The sequence below is a fragment of the Carassius carassius genome, chromosome 20, assembly GCF_963082965.1.
Source record: "Carassius carassius chromosome 20, fCarCar2.1, whole genome shotgun sequence".
In the NCBI taxonomy this organism is placed as follows: Eukaryota; Metazoa; Chordata; class Actinopteri; order Cypriniformes; family Cyprinidae; genus Carassius; species Carassius carassius.
Genome location: NC_081774.1, coordinates 29,613,402 through 29,632,839, shown reverse-complemented (window position 1 = coordinate 29,632,839; position 19,438 = coordinate 29,613,402). Strand labels below are relative to the sequence as shown.

Below are 19,438 nucleotides of genomic sequence, written 5' to 3'. Positions count from 1 at the left end.
TTTGATTACTGCTTTGCACACTCTTGGCATTCTCTTGATGAGCTTCAAGAGGTAGTCACCTGAAATGGTCTTCCAACAGTCTTGAAGCAGTTCCCCGAGAGATGCTTAGCACTTGTTGGCCCTTTTGCCTTCTGTCTGCGGTCCAGCTCACCCCTAAACTATCTGGATTGGGTTCAGGTCCGGTGACTGTGGAGGCCAGGTCATCTGGCGCAGCACCCCATCACTCTCCTTCTTGGTCAAATAGCCCTTGATGCCTTCAGTGTGACTCTACAATTTTCATAGTCATGAAAATAAAGAAAACTCTTTGAATGAGAAGGTGTGTCCAAACTTTTGGTCTGTACTGTATATATATATATATATATATATATATGACAAGAACAAAAAATATAAAACTACAAATACAATGATAGCTAAAAAATAAAAATAAAAGTTATTAATAAACTATAGATATAAATAGTATATAAGTATCAGTACTCAATATAATACTCAAAACAATCCTGTTACTTTTAGATGTCTTTCTGCAAGACCCGCACAAGGTAACAGCTCACCCTCAATTAGGCGAGGGTTAAAAATTTGTTCACTCATTCCTTAAGGCAAATCTTAATTTGTTCTCTCTAATAGTTTATCCATGTTTGCATACTTACTCTATCACTCATGCTTGAAACAAAAAAACTCTGGGGAAACATGGTGGCCCACTTTTCTTGTGTTAAAGTACAGTCATATAATACAAACTATACTAATTACCCTGGAAAAAATCACTAAAATTGAACCCAGAACCAGGAATATTTTGGCTGCAGCAGCTGCTTGGCATCATCACTTTGACTCTCCTGCATTAACAACACAGTTTTACTCTGGCACAAAAGGATCTATATGTACGAAAATACAGCAAAACAACTGATAAACAATACCAGAAGTGAATTATTCAAATTACTGAGGAAAACCTCAGACATTTCTCCAAAGACACACAAAAAACAGAATTAAAAGAGCCAGTTGTTGTCATATAGAGTATGAAGAGTTCGGTGCTATTAAAGTAAAAAGTAAAAATCTAAGCTGTTTGTAACAATGTTGATATGTCTTTTACTCTATTCAAAAGCCTACAAAACACTAAAATGTATTTGAAATAGACTTATTTTGTGCTAATTACTGTATAGTACAAACACAATTATCCATTTCTGTGCTTAAAATACCCTGCAATTGTACTTTTGTTATACTAAAATTCTGCTAATTAGAAATGAATAATTTTGTACTTAATGCACTTTAATTGTGTGGCAGTAGTGATGAAGTCCAATTAAATATATAATGGACTAAATTTGATTGTACAAATGTGGAAATATTGCAAGTTTACTTCAGGTACACTTTATTTAAATACTGATATTAAACAATCCTTATTAATAGTGATATTAAATTACATTTCAGGCATAATAATATTAATAAATGTGCAATAAAGAAATACTAAAAATTCTATTTAACACCATACTTGCTTACATTTCAAATTTGCACACATCATACATTTGCATGTACATCATAATTGTCTATATTATATTTTGTCTTTGCTTTTTTGTACATTGTCTATTTTTATATTATTATTATTATTATTATTATCATCTGTGTCCTGTCTTGTCACTGTCATTCTGTTGCACTGTGGAGCTTCTGTCACTAAAACAAATTCCTTGTATGTGTAAACATACCTGACAATAAAGCTCATTCTGATTCTGATTCAAATAAAGTTTATTTATAATTTTATATTAATAATTCATAAGTGATGTGAACAAATATGTTAATGGATCTGAAGTATACTTAGTATGAAATAAATGTATTTTAAATAAATTATGGCCTTTTTTTACTAGGGTATTTACAGAAACTAGAGGTGGTAATTTGTAAAATAATTAAGTAAAAGTATTATACATACTTAAAATAATTACATTCCTTAATTACAGAATCCGAATTCTCAAAACATAAAAATAATCGTAGTTCTTAAAACAGATAAAAAAGTTATTACAAAATATATTTATATTTACCTTATTTTAAAGCATATTTTTCCCTAATTTAAATTATTTTGAAACACTGCTCCAAAGAAGGCATGGGATTCATTTCCCCCAATTTGCTTAGAGAGAGAGTGTGTTTTATCTTTTGTATAAGAAGTAAATACAGTAGGACGGCAAACAACATGCAAACACTACCTGTGATGTTTTGCGGAATGCGTATACGAGTAAAAACACTGTAAAAACATGTCTGCTTAGTGAGATCTCAGCATAGCCTACATCACAGCCCCATTATTCATTAGATTAGAGGGATAGCTTTGATCTAAACCAGAAAACGAAGTGGATTAGTAAACAAAGATACTGTGCAATTACACAGTCCTAAACATACTTTTGGCTAGTGTATTTGCATTTTTCCATGGGAGTTTATACTAACAAGATCTAACAAATGGGGTTTTATGTGAAGAAATACACATGTCAGGAATGTGGACACGACTACATTTTGTTTGCATATTAGACCTGTAATGCGTTAATGATTAAATGTGAGGTGCATGCAGACAGCAGCACATACTTGGTGTGAGTAGAATGACGGAGGTGACGATCAGAGAGCAGATGACCAGGATGACCAGCAGGGCGATGGCGATTCCCTTCCAGTTCCTCTGTGGAGGGCTACTGCCAACCAACTCCTGTAAAACACACAAAAACAGACATGTAAATGCTTAAAGATAAAGGTGGTACGAATTTTTTTTGTCAAAATGTGTTATATTAACTCAGTTTATTGTTCATTGACTACTATTAATATGCCTTTCATTGGTTTGTCTTCCACTAAATTGTATACACTGAACCTCCCAGGCACCGTCTAAACATTTAAACTCATTCCAGCTCAACTAATAGCAAGAGTCTGGGGCGCGGCTACTGTAGGAGGCTGAGCCAAATTTGAATTGAGACAAGAACACGGGGTGGTGTTGGCGCAGTGGATAAGACACATGCCATTGGCGTGAGAGACCTGGGTTCGAATCCACTGTGAGACACCAATGTGTCCCTGAGCAAGACACTTAACCCCTAGTTGCTCCAGAGGCGTGTGACCTCTGACATATATAGCAATTGTAAGTCGCTTTGGATAAAAGTGTCAGCTAAATGAATAAATGTAATGTAAATGTAAGAAGTTTCTTCTCAACAGGTAAGAAAAGGGGTCATATGATGCGATTTAAATTGTTCCTTTCTCTTTGGAGTGTTACAAGCTCTTGGTGCATAAAGAAGATCTGTAAATTTGCAAACACTAAAGTCTCAAATCCAAAGAGATATTCTTTATAAAAGTTGAGAGTCAACCATGCCCTCCTAAAACGGCTCATTTAAACACACCCCCACTTGTCTACATCATGATGTGGGAAGATTTGTGTAACACTGCCCAAATGTTCACGCAAAGAAAGAAAGTGTGACTTTGATTCTTGCTGTATTATTATTGCTGCTGCCATGTCGTGGAGACGCTGTGTGTTTCGTTGTGAAAGCGAAACTACTTAGTTTGTCTTTCCAAAAGAGGACACAACTAAAAATCAGTGGTTCAACACTGTTCCAGAACAGTTCAACCCAAATATTTAGATGTGTGCAGTGCATTTTGCAACTGCAAACTTCAAATCTTCTGCCATCTACACAATGCACAATTTTAGCGATTCTATAAGATCACTACAGATCACACTGGGTCTATCTTGGGTACGACATGCATGTAGACTGAACAATGATGACACTTATTGACTCGTAGGTTACGAGGCACGTTTCTATAAAAGAATAAAATATATCGTAAAACGTAAACGCGAATCGGCAGTTGGAATTTTTATGTGTGCTGAAAAAAATTGGAAGGGGTGAAAGAGGAAGGGATAAGAGCATGAGGTAAGCAGTTTTACGTTTTAGCGCGTTAATTTCATCTCACATTTTTATTGGCTAGTCAGAAAATGTGGGTCGTAGCAGCAGAAAACTGTCAGAAAAATATCGTAGGCTATCTTTGGTCGCAAGACCATGACAACTGCAGTCTTTGAACTTCTCTCAGCAACCTGTTTTTACTTTAATATACTAAAATAATCATTTGTAATAAAATACCTATTAATTAATGAAATGAATACATATTAATAAAACTATACCTATTAATAAATACATAATTACTTTAGGGTTGTCAAAAGGGCTGAAATGAGCAAAATATCACTAATGCATGTTTATTCAAAGCTGTAAAAAAAGAATAATGTTTACAAACCTTTTATAATGAACTTTTTATAATGCAATGTTTTTGCATCGGAATTATGATTTTAAATTCGACGAATATTTGAAAACCTTTTCTTTTTTTTTTATCACCATAATTTACTTAAATGGCCACTGGTTTACTTTTCTTGTAATAGCAATATGCATGTGATAAAGGCTAATATGCTGCAATCAATGTTTTTTTTTTTTTACACAACATCAACTGGAAATTCACTAAAGTTTCAAATCAGGATTTGCGCATTGACATGGTGGCTGGTAGCTGAGCAGAGTTATTCGGTGATAATAATCTCAAATATAGATCAGTTTGTCATCTCCCTGACATATCTGTCTGGCCAATATACAGTATCAGTCTATGGCTGCTCAAGAGTATTTCAAACCTGTGGGTCTAAAATTGTTTCATTGCTTAATAGGCTGTGGTTCACTCATGCAATGATGACACATCTGTTTATGTTCTGTGAAGCATTCAAAGTGAACAGCAGACTTTGTTGGCTGTTACAACAAGGGGAATAAATCAATCAAATACTTTATTTTAGATTTATACTGAGATTATTATGTGGTTTCTGATATTATGTGGGTAATGTGTACTCTTCCTTTTACTGTGTATTTCTCTTGCTTATCCTGAACAGTCTGTTTGCTGTGTGCTGGCTATGTGATGCAGAAGTTGATGATGCAGGGAGTCATTAGGTCAGAGGAGCACTAGCGTGAGGTTGCTGCTGCTGGGACGTCTGTCTGGTGGAGGGGAGCAGGAGGGTTGTGATTACCCAGGACAGCTTCCCGTCTGGCTTGGAGCCACCAGGGAACTCTGAACTGTGCTGGTCTATTTCAAGCAGAGTAAAGCCCAGGGATTGAGCTGGCATGATCAAACCAGAGAGGAGAGGAGCAATTATGCAGTAATATTCTGGAAATACAGATTTTTTTTCAGCCTCAGAGTGGCCTAAAAAGTGTATAACAGTGGTGACTTCTGAACAATACATTCTCTTTAGACATAATCCAAAATGTTATTTATTGTAGGTCAATGTAGTAAGTTTGTTTTATGTCTGATGGACTTTTCACCATAAACAAAAGCTAAATTAGCTACAACATGAAAGTAGAATTTTCAGGAAAAATTCATTTTAATCAAGGTTTAATTTAGGTTATTTACTGTACTACACTTAAAATAATTAAAATGTTAAAAATCACTGTAAAAAAATGGGTCTCAGTCATTGACTGTGCCTAAACATGGAGTTGTGCTTGAGGGTGTATTCACTTTCTTACTGTCAGCATTTGACCTCCCGTAGTTTGTCTCCGTGCCTCTAGAGGTCCCCTGTGTTCCCTTCTGTCTTAGTTCTTCTTTGTCTACTCTTGTTAGCGTTATCCAGGTCACCTGTGCCTTGTTTCTCTTAGAGTATTTTATCTGAGTCTTTCCCTTTGTTTGACACTTGGTTTTTGAGTCCAGGCTGTGTGCTACCAGCTCTGTATTTACAAGTCCTTCCAAGCTTCCTCAAGTAAGGTGTTCCTAGTTATTTGTAGTGATGGCAAAATCGAGGCCTCGTGAACCAATGAAACAGTTGAACCAAATGTGCCATATTGTTTCGAGGCTTCGAATCAATCCGACACCCGTCTCAACGGTGACACCTAGTGGTCACTTGCAGGTGTTGATCTGAAACAACCTTGACGAGCCATTAAAAAAATGTGTTGTTTTTTTATTATTATACTGTTCTAATATGTGAAGCTTGTAACCTATAGGCTCCTCACTGTGCATAATGTTATTTTGGTCATGAAAAATGAATATTAATAAAAGAAATCAAGCCACAATGTCTCACTTTTTTAGAGATTTTTATTCAAAAATATGAATTTATCTGCTGTGGAAGGACTTAGCCTACTTCTTTTTTTACAGATAATTTCTCCAGCCTTTGAAAAAATCCTCTCACAAGGGACACTTGTTGCTGGCATACAAAGATATTTTTTTGCAAGGACATACAAATGAGGAAAGATTACTGCTCTCTCTTTCCAGTAAGTTAGTGGATCATGAGTTCTTGGCAAATACGCATCGTTGATGTATTTTTTCACTTCCACTGTGGCATCAGCTGTAGCATTGTGTATCATCTTGGTTTGATGGATGCGAGTATCAAAAAGTTCCCATAAACTGTCCTGTGTTTCTACTGGTGTTGATGTTGATGGTGATGGTGATGATGATGATGATGGGTGTGATGTTGACATTTCTGGGTCTGAATAAAAATGAAAACAGCAATTAGTAACAAATCCTAAACTGACGGCATATATGAAGGATATATTATATTACATGATTCAGATTACATAACATAACACAGACTGAAACTGCTCACCAGGATTTGTGTTTGAACGCATCAGTGAAGCACACTCCAGTGTGATATGCTTTTCAGCTTCCTGGGCTTTGGCAGCATTTCCAAATGCCACATTTTTGAACCTTGGGTCCAGCAGTGTAGCCAGTGCCAAGGCTCTAAAACTCTCATAACCTCCACATCTGGAGTGCAGACCTTCTTGCAGATGTGAGCCTATGAGCCAAAACAGGAGAAACACATATTTATAATAATGACAATAATATGACAGTTATGGCCAATCACATGGGTAGTATGGTCATTGTGGCCTACCTAATTGAACAGTTGATTCCTGCGTTGCATTTCCTTTTTTCTGTGCAAGCTTGTGCTGCAACATCCTGTACAGTGGTATAAGCTTTGAAGCAGACACTCTCTTTTCCTCTGACATCTCTGTTGTTGCGAGTTTGAATGGTTGCAGTATTGACAATGATTGTTCAATAATGTCATAATCAATACTTGTCAGGGGAGCAGTATCATTGTTTAAGTTGGAAAGTGCAGCAGCCACTGGTTCACGTTGGTCATACAAGCGCTGTAGCATGTCAAATGTGCTGTTCCATCTCGTGTCAACCTCCTGTATCAGTTTCAGAGTTGGTCTTCCCATCAAGCTCTGCATCTCTTCAAGCTTGTCCTTTGCTTTGCAGCTGGATCTGAACAACCCCACTATCTTTCTGGCCTTCTGGCGTATTTCATTGATGACTGGGGTTTGATCTAGTGCCTTTTTCACAATCAAATTTAAAGTATGAGCAAAACATGGGACATGGCGAAGGTGGAGTAGCTGGGCACTTAGGATCATGTTAGATGCATTGTCAGTCACCATGCACTGAACTTTGGAGGTTATTCCCCACTCAGCCATTAGCAAGGCTTTAGCCTCCATGAGATGCTGGGCTGTGTGGGTTTGGTAAAACCTCCTTACACCCAGTATAACAGTTGCCATTTTTGCCTCTGGTGTTATGTAATGGCAAGTCACACCAAGATATCCATCCATATTAATGGAGGACCACATGTCAGCTGTAAGGCTAACAAATTCGGCCTTTTGTAGGTCCTCCATTGTCTTCTCCTTGGCTTTGTTGTACTTTTCGCTGACCATTATTTTAAGCACCTTCCGGGATGGGAGGACATAGCTTGGATCAAGCTTGTTCAAAAATGCCCTGAATCCCTCATCGTCCACGATGGTGAAGGGCTGCAGATCCTTCACCACCATGTTTATAAGAGCCTCATCCAATTCCCTCTGTCTGACTTTTAAAAGAGAAGACAAAACATACTTTCAGACAAATACATTGGAAAAATACAGCTTCAATTAGTGCACATCTATTAAAAGTATAGCCTACTGGTTCATTATTTGGAAACCTTCCAGTGTTTATAATCAGTGCTTTATATAACTTATAAACTTTATAAACAGTGTCCCAAAAGGTTGTAATTATATTTCAATTATAATTATATCCCAAACAATGCATACCTTGCTTAGATGGCCCAGCAGTGTCAGTAGCAGGCCTAGGTACAGGGGGAATGCCATCCTCTGCACCCTGCAAAATGGCATGATGAGTGCTCCTCAAATGGCGCATCATGGATGATGTATTGTTGCAGTAGACTAGCTGCCGAACACAATACACACATCTCACTTTATTTGGGGTTTCTAAATGGAAATGCTCCCACACCACAGATGTACGGCATCTCTTCTGGGGAGCTTCCATTTTATCTATCTATCCAAATCTATCTATCTATATATGAATCGATCTATGTATCTAGATATGTATCTATAATCTATGTATCTATATATGTATCTATCTATAATATATGTATTTATATATGTATCTATAATCTATCTATATATGTATCTATCTATAATATATGTATTTATATATGTATCTGTAATCTATCTATATATGTATCTATCTATTAATCTAGCTGTCTATATATATTTATATCTATGTATCTATTAATGTGTCACTATATGTATACTCTGTCTGTCTCTAGCCTCTCAGTCAATGTGTTGTGTAAATTTAAATGTAAGTCTAAATTGCCTATAACTAATCAAATCGCACTATGTCAATATATCACCAAAAATCCGCTATCTCAAAGTCAAACTCCTCTCACAAAAACCCACGAGGTCAAAATGCGTTTATTTCACTTTTATACAGATGTGCGATTGTGTGGTCTGTTCCCGACCGTTCCAATCAAACGCTGATTCGGCGGACCACACCTGATGAAACAATTAGTGAAACACTTCGAGGCTTCGTTTGGTCATAGTCACGTGACATGGGTGTTTCGAATCACGCTTCGGATCAGTGTTTCGACACATCTGCGCTTCGGGATCTCGCAAAGCTTCGGAACGACTGTTTCGCTTCAGCCATCCTTAGTTATTTGATTGTTCACATGCTCTAGTTTTGTTTTCTCCCCTCGTGGAGTTTTTATTTTCCCTTGTGGTTTTTGTTTTCCCATTATCTCTCTTGTTATTAATTCCTCTGTCTGAGAAGAACTTTTGTTGGATTTTTTTGGCTTGCGAAGTCCTTTTTTTTCTAATAAACCAATATTGCTTGGAGTACTGCCTTGAGTATTTCAATTGGGTCCAACACCTCAGCCTCTGTGGCCTAGTGGCAGATCTCTCAACCGCCACCCCAGAGACCCGAGTTCTAGCCCGGCTCGTGACAGAAAAACCAAGGCACTCATGGACCCAGAAACACTCAGTTCCAAGGACCTATTGGCAGTGATTGTTCAACATGAGGCATCCTTTCAGTGCCATGGAGCTGTTCTCAGCCAACAGGAAGAGCTAATGACCAAACATTCTCAACTCCTGGCCGATGTGATGAGCTCCATCCGCCAGCTATTTGAACGCCTCCCGGGTTCTTCACCTCCCTCTGCATCACCTCCAAGTAGCGTCAGGCTTTCTCCTGTGGCAGAACCCCGACTACTGCCTCCTAAGCCCTTTGCTGGAGATCCCAGTTCCTGTCAGTGCTCTCTCACTTTCGAGCTCCAACCATCAAGCTTCCCCACGGATCGCTCTAAGATTGCTTACATTATCACCCTTCTCTCAGACAAAGCCCTCTCTTGGGCCTCAGCAGTGTGGCAATCCCAGGACGCCTGTTGTAGGTCTTACATGGCATTCGTGGAAGAGTTCAAGCGAGTGTTTGATCATCCTGTCAGTGGTCGGGAGGCTTCTAAGCACCTACTCACTCTCCGTCAGGGTCCCCGAAGCACTGCAGATTTTGCCATTGAGTTTCGGACCATAGCTGCAAAAAGTGGATGGAACGATGAGGCACTGAGGGTCTGCTTTCAGGGAGGGTTGTCTGAGCCCCTTCAAGATGAGTTAGCCACTCGAGAAATGTCTGAAGATCTTGAGTCCCTCCGTCGCAAGAAGTCTCAGTCCCAAGTTCCTCTGAGGAGGTTCGGTTCTCCAGTTTGTGCTCCTTCCTCCAGAAATTCCCCAGTTCCTGAACAGCTCAATGATTCCCCAGAGGAAATGCAATTGGGCCGTTCCAGGCTTTCTCCAAACGAGAGGGAACGTCGCATGAGGGAGCGTCGTTGCCTCTACTGTGGTGCTTCCGGCCACTTCCGTTCCTCTTGCCCCGAGCTCTTGGGAAACGCCTGTCCCCATACAGCAACAGGAGGGCTGTGATGGGGAAAATTAGAGCTCCTCCTGCTAATGCCATCCTAGCAGTTCCAGTTACGTTGTCCTGGGAGGGCCACCAGCATCAGGTCCAGGCTATGATTGATTCTGGGGCCGCAGGTGACTTTCTAGACCTAACCTTGGCAAAGAAACTTAATATACCTACCCAACTTCTTCCTCACCCCCAGGCAGTTACTGCTTTGGATGGCAGACCTCTGGAACCGGGCAAAGTAACAGAGGCCACCCAATCCCTACGACTTACCATCTTTCAACACCAGCAGGAGGAGACCCTCTATCTTATTGACTCCCCTGAGTACCCTGTTATCCTGGGTCACCCTTGGCTGTGCAGACATAATCCCCATATCGACTGGCCCACTGGCACTATCCTAAGCTGGGGTCCTACTTGCCAACTCTCCTGCCAACTTCAGAGTACCCCAGCCCCTTGTCCTGAGTTTCAGGAGTCTATCGACCTGTCTCGAGTCCCCAGAGTTTATCATAAGTTTAAGGCAGTGTTCAGCAAGTCCCGGGCCACCTCCTTACCACCTCACCGCGCTTACGACTGTGCTATTGAATTACTCCCTGGCTCTTGCCCTCCCAGGGGTCGGATTTTCTCCTTGTCTCCCCCAGAGCGCTCAGCTATGGATCTCTACATTAAGGAATCCTTGGCAGCCGGTATTATCCGTGCATCAACCTCCCCAGCTGGGGCAGGTTTCTTCTTTGTTCAGAAGAAAGACGGGGGTCTTAGGCCTTGCATTGATTACCGGGGCCTCAACAAGATCACAGTTCGCAATCGATACCCCCTACCTCTCATGGCCACAGCCTTTGAACTGCTTCAAGGAGCCTCTGTTTTCACTAAACTGGATCTTCGCAATGCTTACCATCTTGTGCGGATCCGGCAGGGAGACGAATGGAAGACTGCCTTTAACACCCCCACAGGCCACTATGAGTATCTCGTAATGCCGTTCGGACTCACCAATGCCCCCGCAGTATTCCAAGCACTAATTAATGATGTCCTCCGGGACCTTCTTAATCAATTTGTCTTTGTATACGTTGACGATATTCTCATTTTCTCAAAGTCACTGGAGGAGCATGAGGGGCATGTTAGCAGGGTTCTCCAGAGACTCCTTAACAATCACCTCTACGTCAAGCCAGAGAAGTGTGAATTTCATGTAACCCAGGCTCAGTTTCTCGGATTCATTGTCACTCCTGGCCACCTGGAAATGGACCCTAAGAAGGTAGAGGCGATCAACAACTGGCCCATACCTACGAATGTCAAGGAGGTACAATGTTTCATTGGCTTCGCAAAATTTTATAGAAAGTTCATTAAGAATTTCAGCTCTGTTGTGGCTCCCTTGACAGCACTTACTAAGGGAGGAGGAACCAAGGTTCAGTGGGGTCCGGAGGCAGCGGGGGCCTTCGAAGATCTCAAGCGCCGCTTCACTTCCGCTCCTATTGTTCTGATCCCTGACCCAGACAGACCTTTTGTGGTGGAGGTGGATGCCTCAGAGGTGGGGGTTGGGGCCATCCTGTCGCAGAGAGGTGACAATGGAAAATTACACCCTTGCGCCTTCATGTCTCGTTGCCTGTCGGATGCCGAGCGCAACTACCACATGGGGGATCGTGAGTTGCTCGCAGTAAAACTGGCCTTGGAGGAGTGGCGCCACTGGCTCGAGGGGGCCCAGCACCCTTTCCAGGTTCTCACGGACCACAAGAACCTGCAGTATCTCCAGCAGACTAAGCGATTGAATCCTCTGCAAGCTAGATGGTCACTGTTTTTTAATCGATTCCAGTTTCTCCTATCTTACAGACCTGGCACCAAGAACATCAAGCCAGATGCCCTGTCTCAAGCCTACTCTCCTGAGACACAAGAGAAGCCTTTGACACCAATAATTCCGAGGTCTAGTATCGTCGCGCCCCTTCAGTGGGAACTGGAAAGAGTGGTGCGAGAGGCCCTTGCCTATGAGCCTGATCCAGGTGGTGGTCCCCCTGGACGCCTGTTCGTTCCTCAAGCTGCCCGATCCCGGGTCTTACAGTGGGCTCATGAGTCTCCCTTGACTTGCCATCCAGGAAGTGCCCGCACCCTTGACTTTCTCCAGCGGCGGTTTTGGTGGCCATCCATCAAGAAGGATGTTAAAGTATATGTGGAGGCTTGCTCTGTATGCAACCAAGGAAAGTCTGCACATCAGCGACCTCAGGGACTGCTCCGTCCCTTACCTATTCCCTGCAGGCCATGGTCACATCTCTCTCTGGACTTTGTTACCGGGCTTCCACCATCCCAGGGCAATACAGTCATCCTGGTGGTTGTAGACCGGTTCTCCAAAGCGGCCCGGTTCATTCCCCTGCCCAAGCTGCCTTCAGCCAAGGAGACTGCGGAGCTCCTCATGAACCATGTCTTCCGCATATTTGGTATTCCCCTGGACATTGTCTCTGACCGAGGTCCCCAGTTCTCGTCCCGGTTCTGGAGAGCCTTTTGCAGGCTTATTGGGGCAACGGCCAGCCTATCGAGTGTTCCATCCGGAGTCTAATGGCCAGACTGAACATATTAATCAGGACCTGGAGACCACCCTACGGTGTATGGCGGCTAACAATCCCACGTCTTGGGCCACCTATATTATTTGGGATGAATATGCCCACAACACCCTCCAGTCCTCGGCCACTGGACTATCCCCCTTTGAATGCCAGTTTGGATATACCCCTCCATTATTCCCAGAGGAAGAGGCGCAAGTTGGTGTTCCCTCGGCCCAACGCTGTCAGCTTACGCGGAGGAAGGCCAGACGTACCCTCCTTCGGACTTCCCAGAGATACCAAGTTCAGGCTAATCGTCGCCGTCAGACAGCCCCCAACTTTCGAGCTGGTCAAAGAGTTTGGCTATCTACAAAGCATCTGCCCCTCCGGGTCGAATCCAAGAAACTCTCCCAGAAATACATTGGCCCTTTTCACATAGCAAGGAAAGTTAACCCTGTTTCTTATCGTTTGTTTCTCCCTCGTTCCCTTAGAATTAACCCCACGTTTCATGTCTCATTACTAAAACCTGTCTTGTCTTCTCCGTTTGCTCCCCCGCACAGGCCCCCTCCACCTCCCAGGATCATCAACGGCCAGCCAGCCTACACAGTGCGCCGGATACTGGACTCCCGGAGGGTCCAGAACTCACTACAGTATCTGGTGGACTGGGAGGGCTACGGGCCAGAGGAGCGCTCCTGGGTTCCAGCCAAAGACATCCTTGACCCAAGTTTGATCCGGGAGTTTCACACCCGGAGGCCGGGGTGTTCTGTAAGGAACGTCAGGAGCCGTTCCTAGAGGAGGGGGTCCTGTCAGCATTTGACCTCCTGTAGTTTGTCTCCGTGCCTCTAGAGGTCCCCTGTGTTCCCTTCTGTCTTAGTTCTTCTTTGTCTACTCTTGTTAGCGTTATCCAGGTCACCTGTGCCTTGCTTCTCTTAGAGTATTTTAGCTGAGTCTTTCCCTTTGTTTGACACTTGGTTTTTGAGTCCAGGCTGCGTGCTACCAGCTCTGTATTTACAAGTCCTTCCAAGTCCTTCCAAGCTTCCTCAAGTAAGGTGTTCCTAGTTATTTGATTGTTCACATGCTCTAGTTTTGTTTTCTCCCCTCGTGGAGTTTTTATTTTCCCTTGTGGTTTTTGTTTTCCCATTATCTCTCTTGTTATTAATTCCTCTGTCTGAGAAGAACTTTTGTTGGATTTTTTTGGCTTGCGAAGTCCTTTTTTTTCTAATAAACCAATATTGCTTGGAGTACTGCCTTGAGTATTTCAATTGGGTCTAAAACCTCAGCCTCTGTGGCCTAGTGGCAGATCTCTCAACCACCACACCAGAGACCCGAGTTCTAGCCCGGCTCGTGACACTTACTGCCCTTTTTGCTGTTGAGCCAGGAATTGTAAACCAAACCACGTGTGTGCTAAGGTCATTCATTCATTGATTCATCCATTCAACTATACCAGAGTTTGTTTGGAACCAGACTGAGACCACCTCTTCATCTGGGTCTGGTACGGTTGTCTGGTCCACACCTGAATGCGTTTGCTGTGTTCACAGCTGCCCAAAAGATCCACACCAAGGGGGAAACTAACTTGAGTTTGATTCAGTCGAACCAAACTAGACAGGTGTGAATACACCTTAAATTATAATTCTTCAATAAATGTTACATTTATTATAAATGCACAAATAATATATAGGAACAACTAAAATCACACACAGACATACATATATGAGACTCTGACTGGTTTTATAAAAGTGAAATAATGTATGCAATTATTAGTAATAAGACTGACTGATTTGAGTGGCTTTGTGCTTTAATGTCTGCGAGTGGATTTGCAAATGATGTGTTTTGCCTATTTCAAAAGATAGGACAGTAACACATCTAGTAACACAACAGTAACACACAGCAGTAAGCTTTAATTACAATACTACCATCTCATTTGACCCTAATGATGTAAAAAATTCTGATGCAGTAAACGCCTCTCTATCTAGCACCCAATTAAAGCATTTACAAAACTACTGCTAATGACACAGAAATGCCATTACAGCTGTGAAAACAATATTGCAGATGCACTGAGAAAAGACAAGCCACAAACAGATGAGAGATATCACCACACCATCTCAAACTAAATACTGGAAAACCTTTCTGTCAAAATAAAGATCAAGTGTTATAGCTGGTGTCTATTTGCTAAAAGCACTTTCTGAGTCTAAAATCAAACTGAAGTATGATCCATGATGCTTGTGTGAGGTACAGTAGTCACCTCAAATCAAGAATTAGTTTTGCATTAAGTAATGCAAAAACACAATATTTCAATCGTTAACTATAGACAGAGACACATGGACAGTGCAGCTAACATGTATTTTTTTTTATTGTAATATAAATATTTAAGCTAATTTGATGATAGTTTAAGCAATCCAATAAATGGATAGCATTTGTTTTAAAAGGGTTAAACATCCTAAGGGCTTCTGCAAATTTTGATTTTCCATTACTTTTCCATCACCATTTCAGTCTTGTATGTTTCTGCACTTTCTGTATGTGCATATATACATATATTAATGGGAAAAATATGTTAGGAAACTACTTCAAACTACTTAATGATTTTTAAAGACCTGGCATTATAACACCATTGATTTTTGCTCACTAATGTTCAAAAGACTGGTTTCAGTACAAATTTTTTTCTAAAAAGAAATGAATGCTTTTATTCGGCAAGGACACGTAGAATTGATCAAAAGTGACCGTAAAAACATTTATAATGCTACAAAAGATTTTTGTTTTAAATAAATTTCTATTCATCAAAGTATCCTAAAAACATGTATACCCATATGAAGCAGTACAACAATTTTCATCTCTGATAAAAATTCAGAGCCATTTTTTTAAGAAGCAAATCAGCATAGTAGAATGAAGAAAAACACAAGACAAACAGTGTCAGTGTAAAACCCTATGTCTTGTTTCAGCACATGGCCTTGTTTTCCTTGTCCATGTGCCTCCTTAGCCCCTCCTCCTTGTTTCCTCTTTACCACACCCTCTTGTTAGCCTAGTTGGTCTAATTGTGCTCACCTGTTCCTCATGTATTTTCCTCCCTATTTATAGTGCACCTTTCCCTTTTGTGTTTGTTGGTCTGTGGTCATACTCCTTGTTTTAGCAATTTGTTTGTTCATGCCTTTTTGCTTTTATTTGTAATATTTTAGTTTTTCTAGCCTTGAGTCTTGGTTTTGTTTTGATTTACTCTGAATTGGTTAAATTTATAATTTCTTTCTTTGTTACTTAACCTTATATTGGTTTGTTTTTCCTTGTCTTGTTTTATTTGTGTTTTTGTGGAGCTTTGTCTTGTCTAGTCTTGTGTTCGAGTTCCTGACCTGTCCCCATGTGTCCTGCCCTGGTTCTACCAGCCTGGCATCTGGTCTGTCTCCAGAGTCAGTGGTCAACAAGTTTCTGAGCTCTGCTCTATGGTGTCTTGTGTGGTCCTTTCGTTCAGCCTGGTCTTGCTGCCCCCTCTGTTGCCCAAGTATTCTGCCAGTTGTTTCCTGAAGCCTTCCCAGTGGCCTTCCGTAGCTGTTCCTGTTTATTGTGTCCCTGTTGTGGTATCTATTGTGCATTTCACTACCTCTTGTATCAGTCTGTCTTGTCAATAAAACCTTGTTATCTCTCACTGCAATTGGGTCCTCCTTCCCAGATCCCTGACAGAAGGATCATATGACACTGAAGTAAAGATGCTGAAAATTCAGCTTTGATCACAGGAATCAATTACATTTTAATATGCATTAAAATAGAGAAAATTTAATTTACACTGTAAGAATTTTTCATATACTGTAATTACTGTTGCTATTGTGTTTTTAATCAAATCAATATAGTCTTGGTCGGTGCTGATAGCTTAGTGGGCAGCACCCTGACACATAACGCTGTTCTGTTGCGTTGTGGGCATCCTGAGTTCAAATCCCAGCTCAGGGACCTTTCCCAATCTGGCCCTCTGCTTAAATGAATCTTTAAATAATAAATGCAGCTTTGCTGACCACAAGAATGAGTTCAAAAACAAAGCGAGTGAGTGTGTTACGGTAATGGTTAATCTAACCATTCATCACAGATCAGGTTTAACAGAATAAACAATACAGTGCATTCACTCATGAAATGGCCCTGAGTGGACCATAAAAGAAGAATATGCAATTTCTCATTAGTTGGTTTATAACACTGCTACTTGTTTTACCACCTAGTTTCAAGGACAGCTTCAAATGTGCCTAATGAAACGTCTCTGTAAAACTGAAGGTTGATTGTCTCCGTTACCTCCACACACGAAATGGCTCACTGAACAGCCTGACAGCTTACATTACAATTTACACAGATGCATTCAAAAATACAGCAGCTGAAATATCACCTTGAAAATTTAGCTTTTGCTCATACAAACACCAAACCCAAGGTGATAAACTTTGGCATGTGACTCATCCCACACCTAGTGAATGATGCCTAAAGCACGCTATTACTTCTCAAGGTGATCAGACTTAGGATATTCATCTAGAAGATGATAAAAAGACAAAAAATTGTGGCTCTATCGGAAATGTAAAAATATAGTTTAACATTAAATATGACTGAAATAGTTAACAAATTTGTCAAGCGGTCAAACAACAGTAGTACTGACAATAAGCAAATATACCGTTCACATTAATTAATTTTTCTAAAAAACAACCTTGAGAGTGTTAACACTGAGGAGTTTCGAAAGAAACCAAGCCGACTTCTTTGCATGTGTGCAGCGTTGTTGGCATATAAGCTTGCGTTCTGCTCAATCTCAAAATGAAATGTTTATCTGAAACAAACAAAAGACGCAATGTCAAGACAAATCAGGCGAGTCATCTTTAATTTCAGAATCCAATATTCTCAACACTAAAGCAACAGCTTCATGCTGAATTCGTCTGAGATAAGGACGCTGTCTGTGATAAATAAAAGGAAGCAGTTTGTGTGCTTTGACGTGACTGAGAGAAATGCAGCATTGTAGCATTTGCTTGAGCTGGAAACATCAACAATGTCAATTGCAAAATTTCAACAGCTGCTTAATTAATTAACGATATCACAGAATATTACGCATGAGCCAATGTACAACATTTCACCATCACTGATTTAATCTTTTTATTTCATGCTTTGAAAATTAAAAAGGTCCATGGGGAAATCAAACTACAAAAATGTAGGACATATGGTATTTTTTCGTTGCCATTACATTCATGCACAACCACAGATTTACTTGAATGCATCTTCATTTCATTCATCTCAGTCTGCTTTTTAAAGGGCCTTGAACACTTTAATCATGTACAATTTAGCAGTTTTTCCATATTCTTCTGTTTTCCTGCAATCACTCATAGGAAATGAAATACATAATTGCTCGGAATCCATTATCACTGTACTGTATATCCCACTAAAGCAAGGCATGCAGAAGGAATGATGCTGGTTTTAATGAATGGTGTGCTTGAAGCTTATTCCTGCACTACACCTGTGACCTATATGTAACAGTGGGCAAAAAAATGGGTCATATTTTGAGGAGTCACATTTTTGATGTACTACTGTAATTTTCAGATCTGAAAACTTTCTGCCCAGTCCAAAAAGAGCATTTATTGACCAAAAACCCATACTGAACTTTTCTGCTATCAAACATTTACACATGTTGCATGATCAAAAAACTTCCATCAGTGTACTATTATGTGCATTTTGGGATTCCAGAAAAAATGTTGAATGGAAACACTATGCTGATTATAGTCTAAATATCCCAAAATGTGCATTAGCACTTACTGTACTTGAAGTAAACTCTTGAGGAAGATTGCACAAACAACAATAGCAATATTTTAAAGAATACATTCATTGATGTGTATCAAACCAAGATGTAACTTTGTTGAAACAAGTCATGTGACTGTATAATTCACTCACACAGCATCATGTAACTTTTTCTGAAATGCTGAAGAGTAAAAAAATGTATATACTAATATATAAAAGTGGACCGATTCAATGATTTAAAAAATTTATAAAGACAGCCATTTGGTCCAATCTAGAATGAGTCAGTGTCTCAGTGGTCGCCATCTATTGGTGTAACTATGTAACAAACAAAACTGGTCACTGAAAAATCCTTACCATACAAAGTAGCAAATCAATCAGATATAGGACCAGGGGCCTGTACCATGAAGCTGGATTAGCTGGCTAGCCAGATAGGTTTCATGTTAGTTTGCACCAATCCTGGGTTTTAGGTACCACGTAAGTGGCTTGGCTTTTAGCAGCATTCATTGTCCTAGTAACTTACACTCCACGGCTAACCTGCTGCTTATGTTCTGGGTTAGAGATCTCAAACTGAAGCTGGACCAATCAGATGTGAGAGAAGTGACACATGTCTGACACAAAGTCACTCCAGTTTATCTTGCTCCAAATTAAAGGTCACTAATGCTGGGTGATTTTCCCAATTTTATAGAATTAATTCAAATGTATTGATTTGCCACGATTTTATTTTTTAGAAATCGAGATTTTGAAAAGGAATATTACCAAATGTTTGAATTAGACACTTTGACAATATGCAGGTGATAACAGTAAAGATAAAAGAATGATCCAACCGCATGTCGGCACATGTGATTAAGCACTCGCGTGTGACACTCTGTAAAGGACCATTAATTTAGCGCTAGGTGTCATTTACACATCGCTTTTGTGTTCACAAAGATGTGACGTGGGCAGTGGAAAAGGTTAAACATGCAAGAAGATAGGCGTGAACTTATTTTTACTTGAGCGCAGTGTTTTTAGAATGGCTAAAGAGACGCTAGCGC

General features: G+C 40.5%; 1 protein-coding gene across 3 annotated transcripts in view; it reads right to left on the bottom strand.

Moving 5' to 3' along the window:
• Positions 1–19,438, bottom strand: part of LOC132096831 (dipeptidyl aminopeptidase-like protein 6) — a 192,456-nt gene that overhangs the window by 52,038 nt on the left and 120,980 nt on the right. For all 3 annotated transcript variants that reach the window (XM_059502470.1, XM_059502469.1, XM_059502471.1), the window contains one exon: positions 2,551–2,665. In XM_059502470.1, the coding sequence (XP_059358453.1) occupies positions 2,551–2,665 (115 nt within the window). The remainder of the gene's footprint in view (positions 1–2,550; positions 2,666–19,438) is intronic.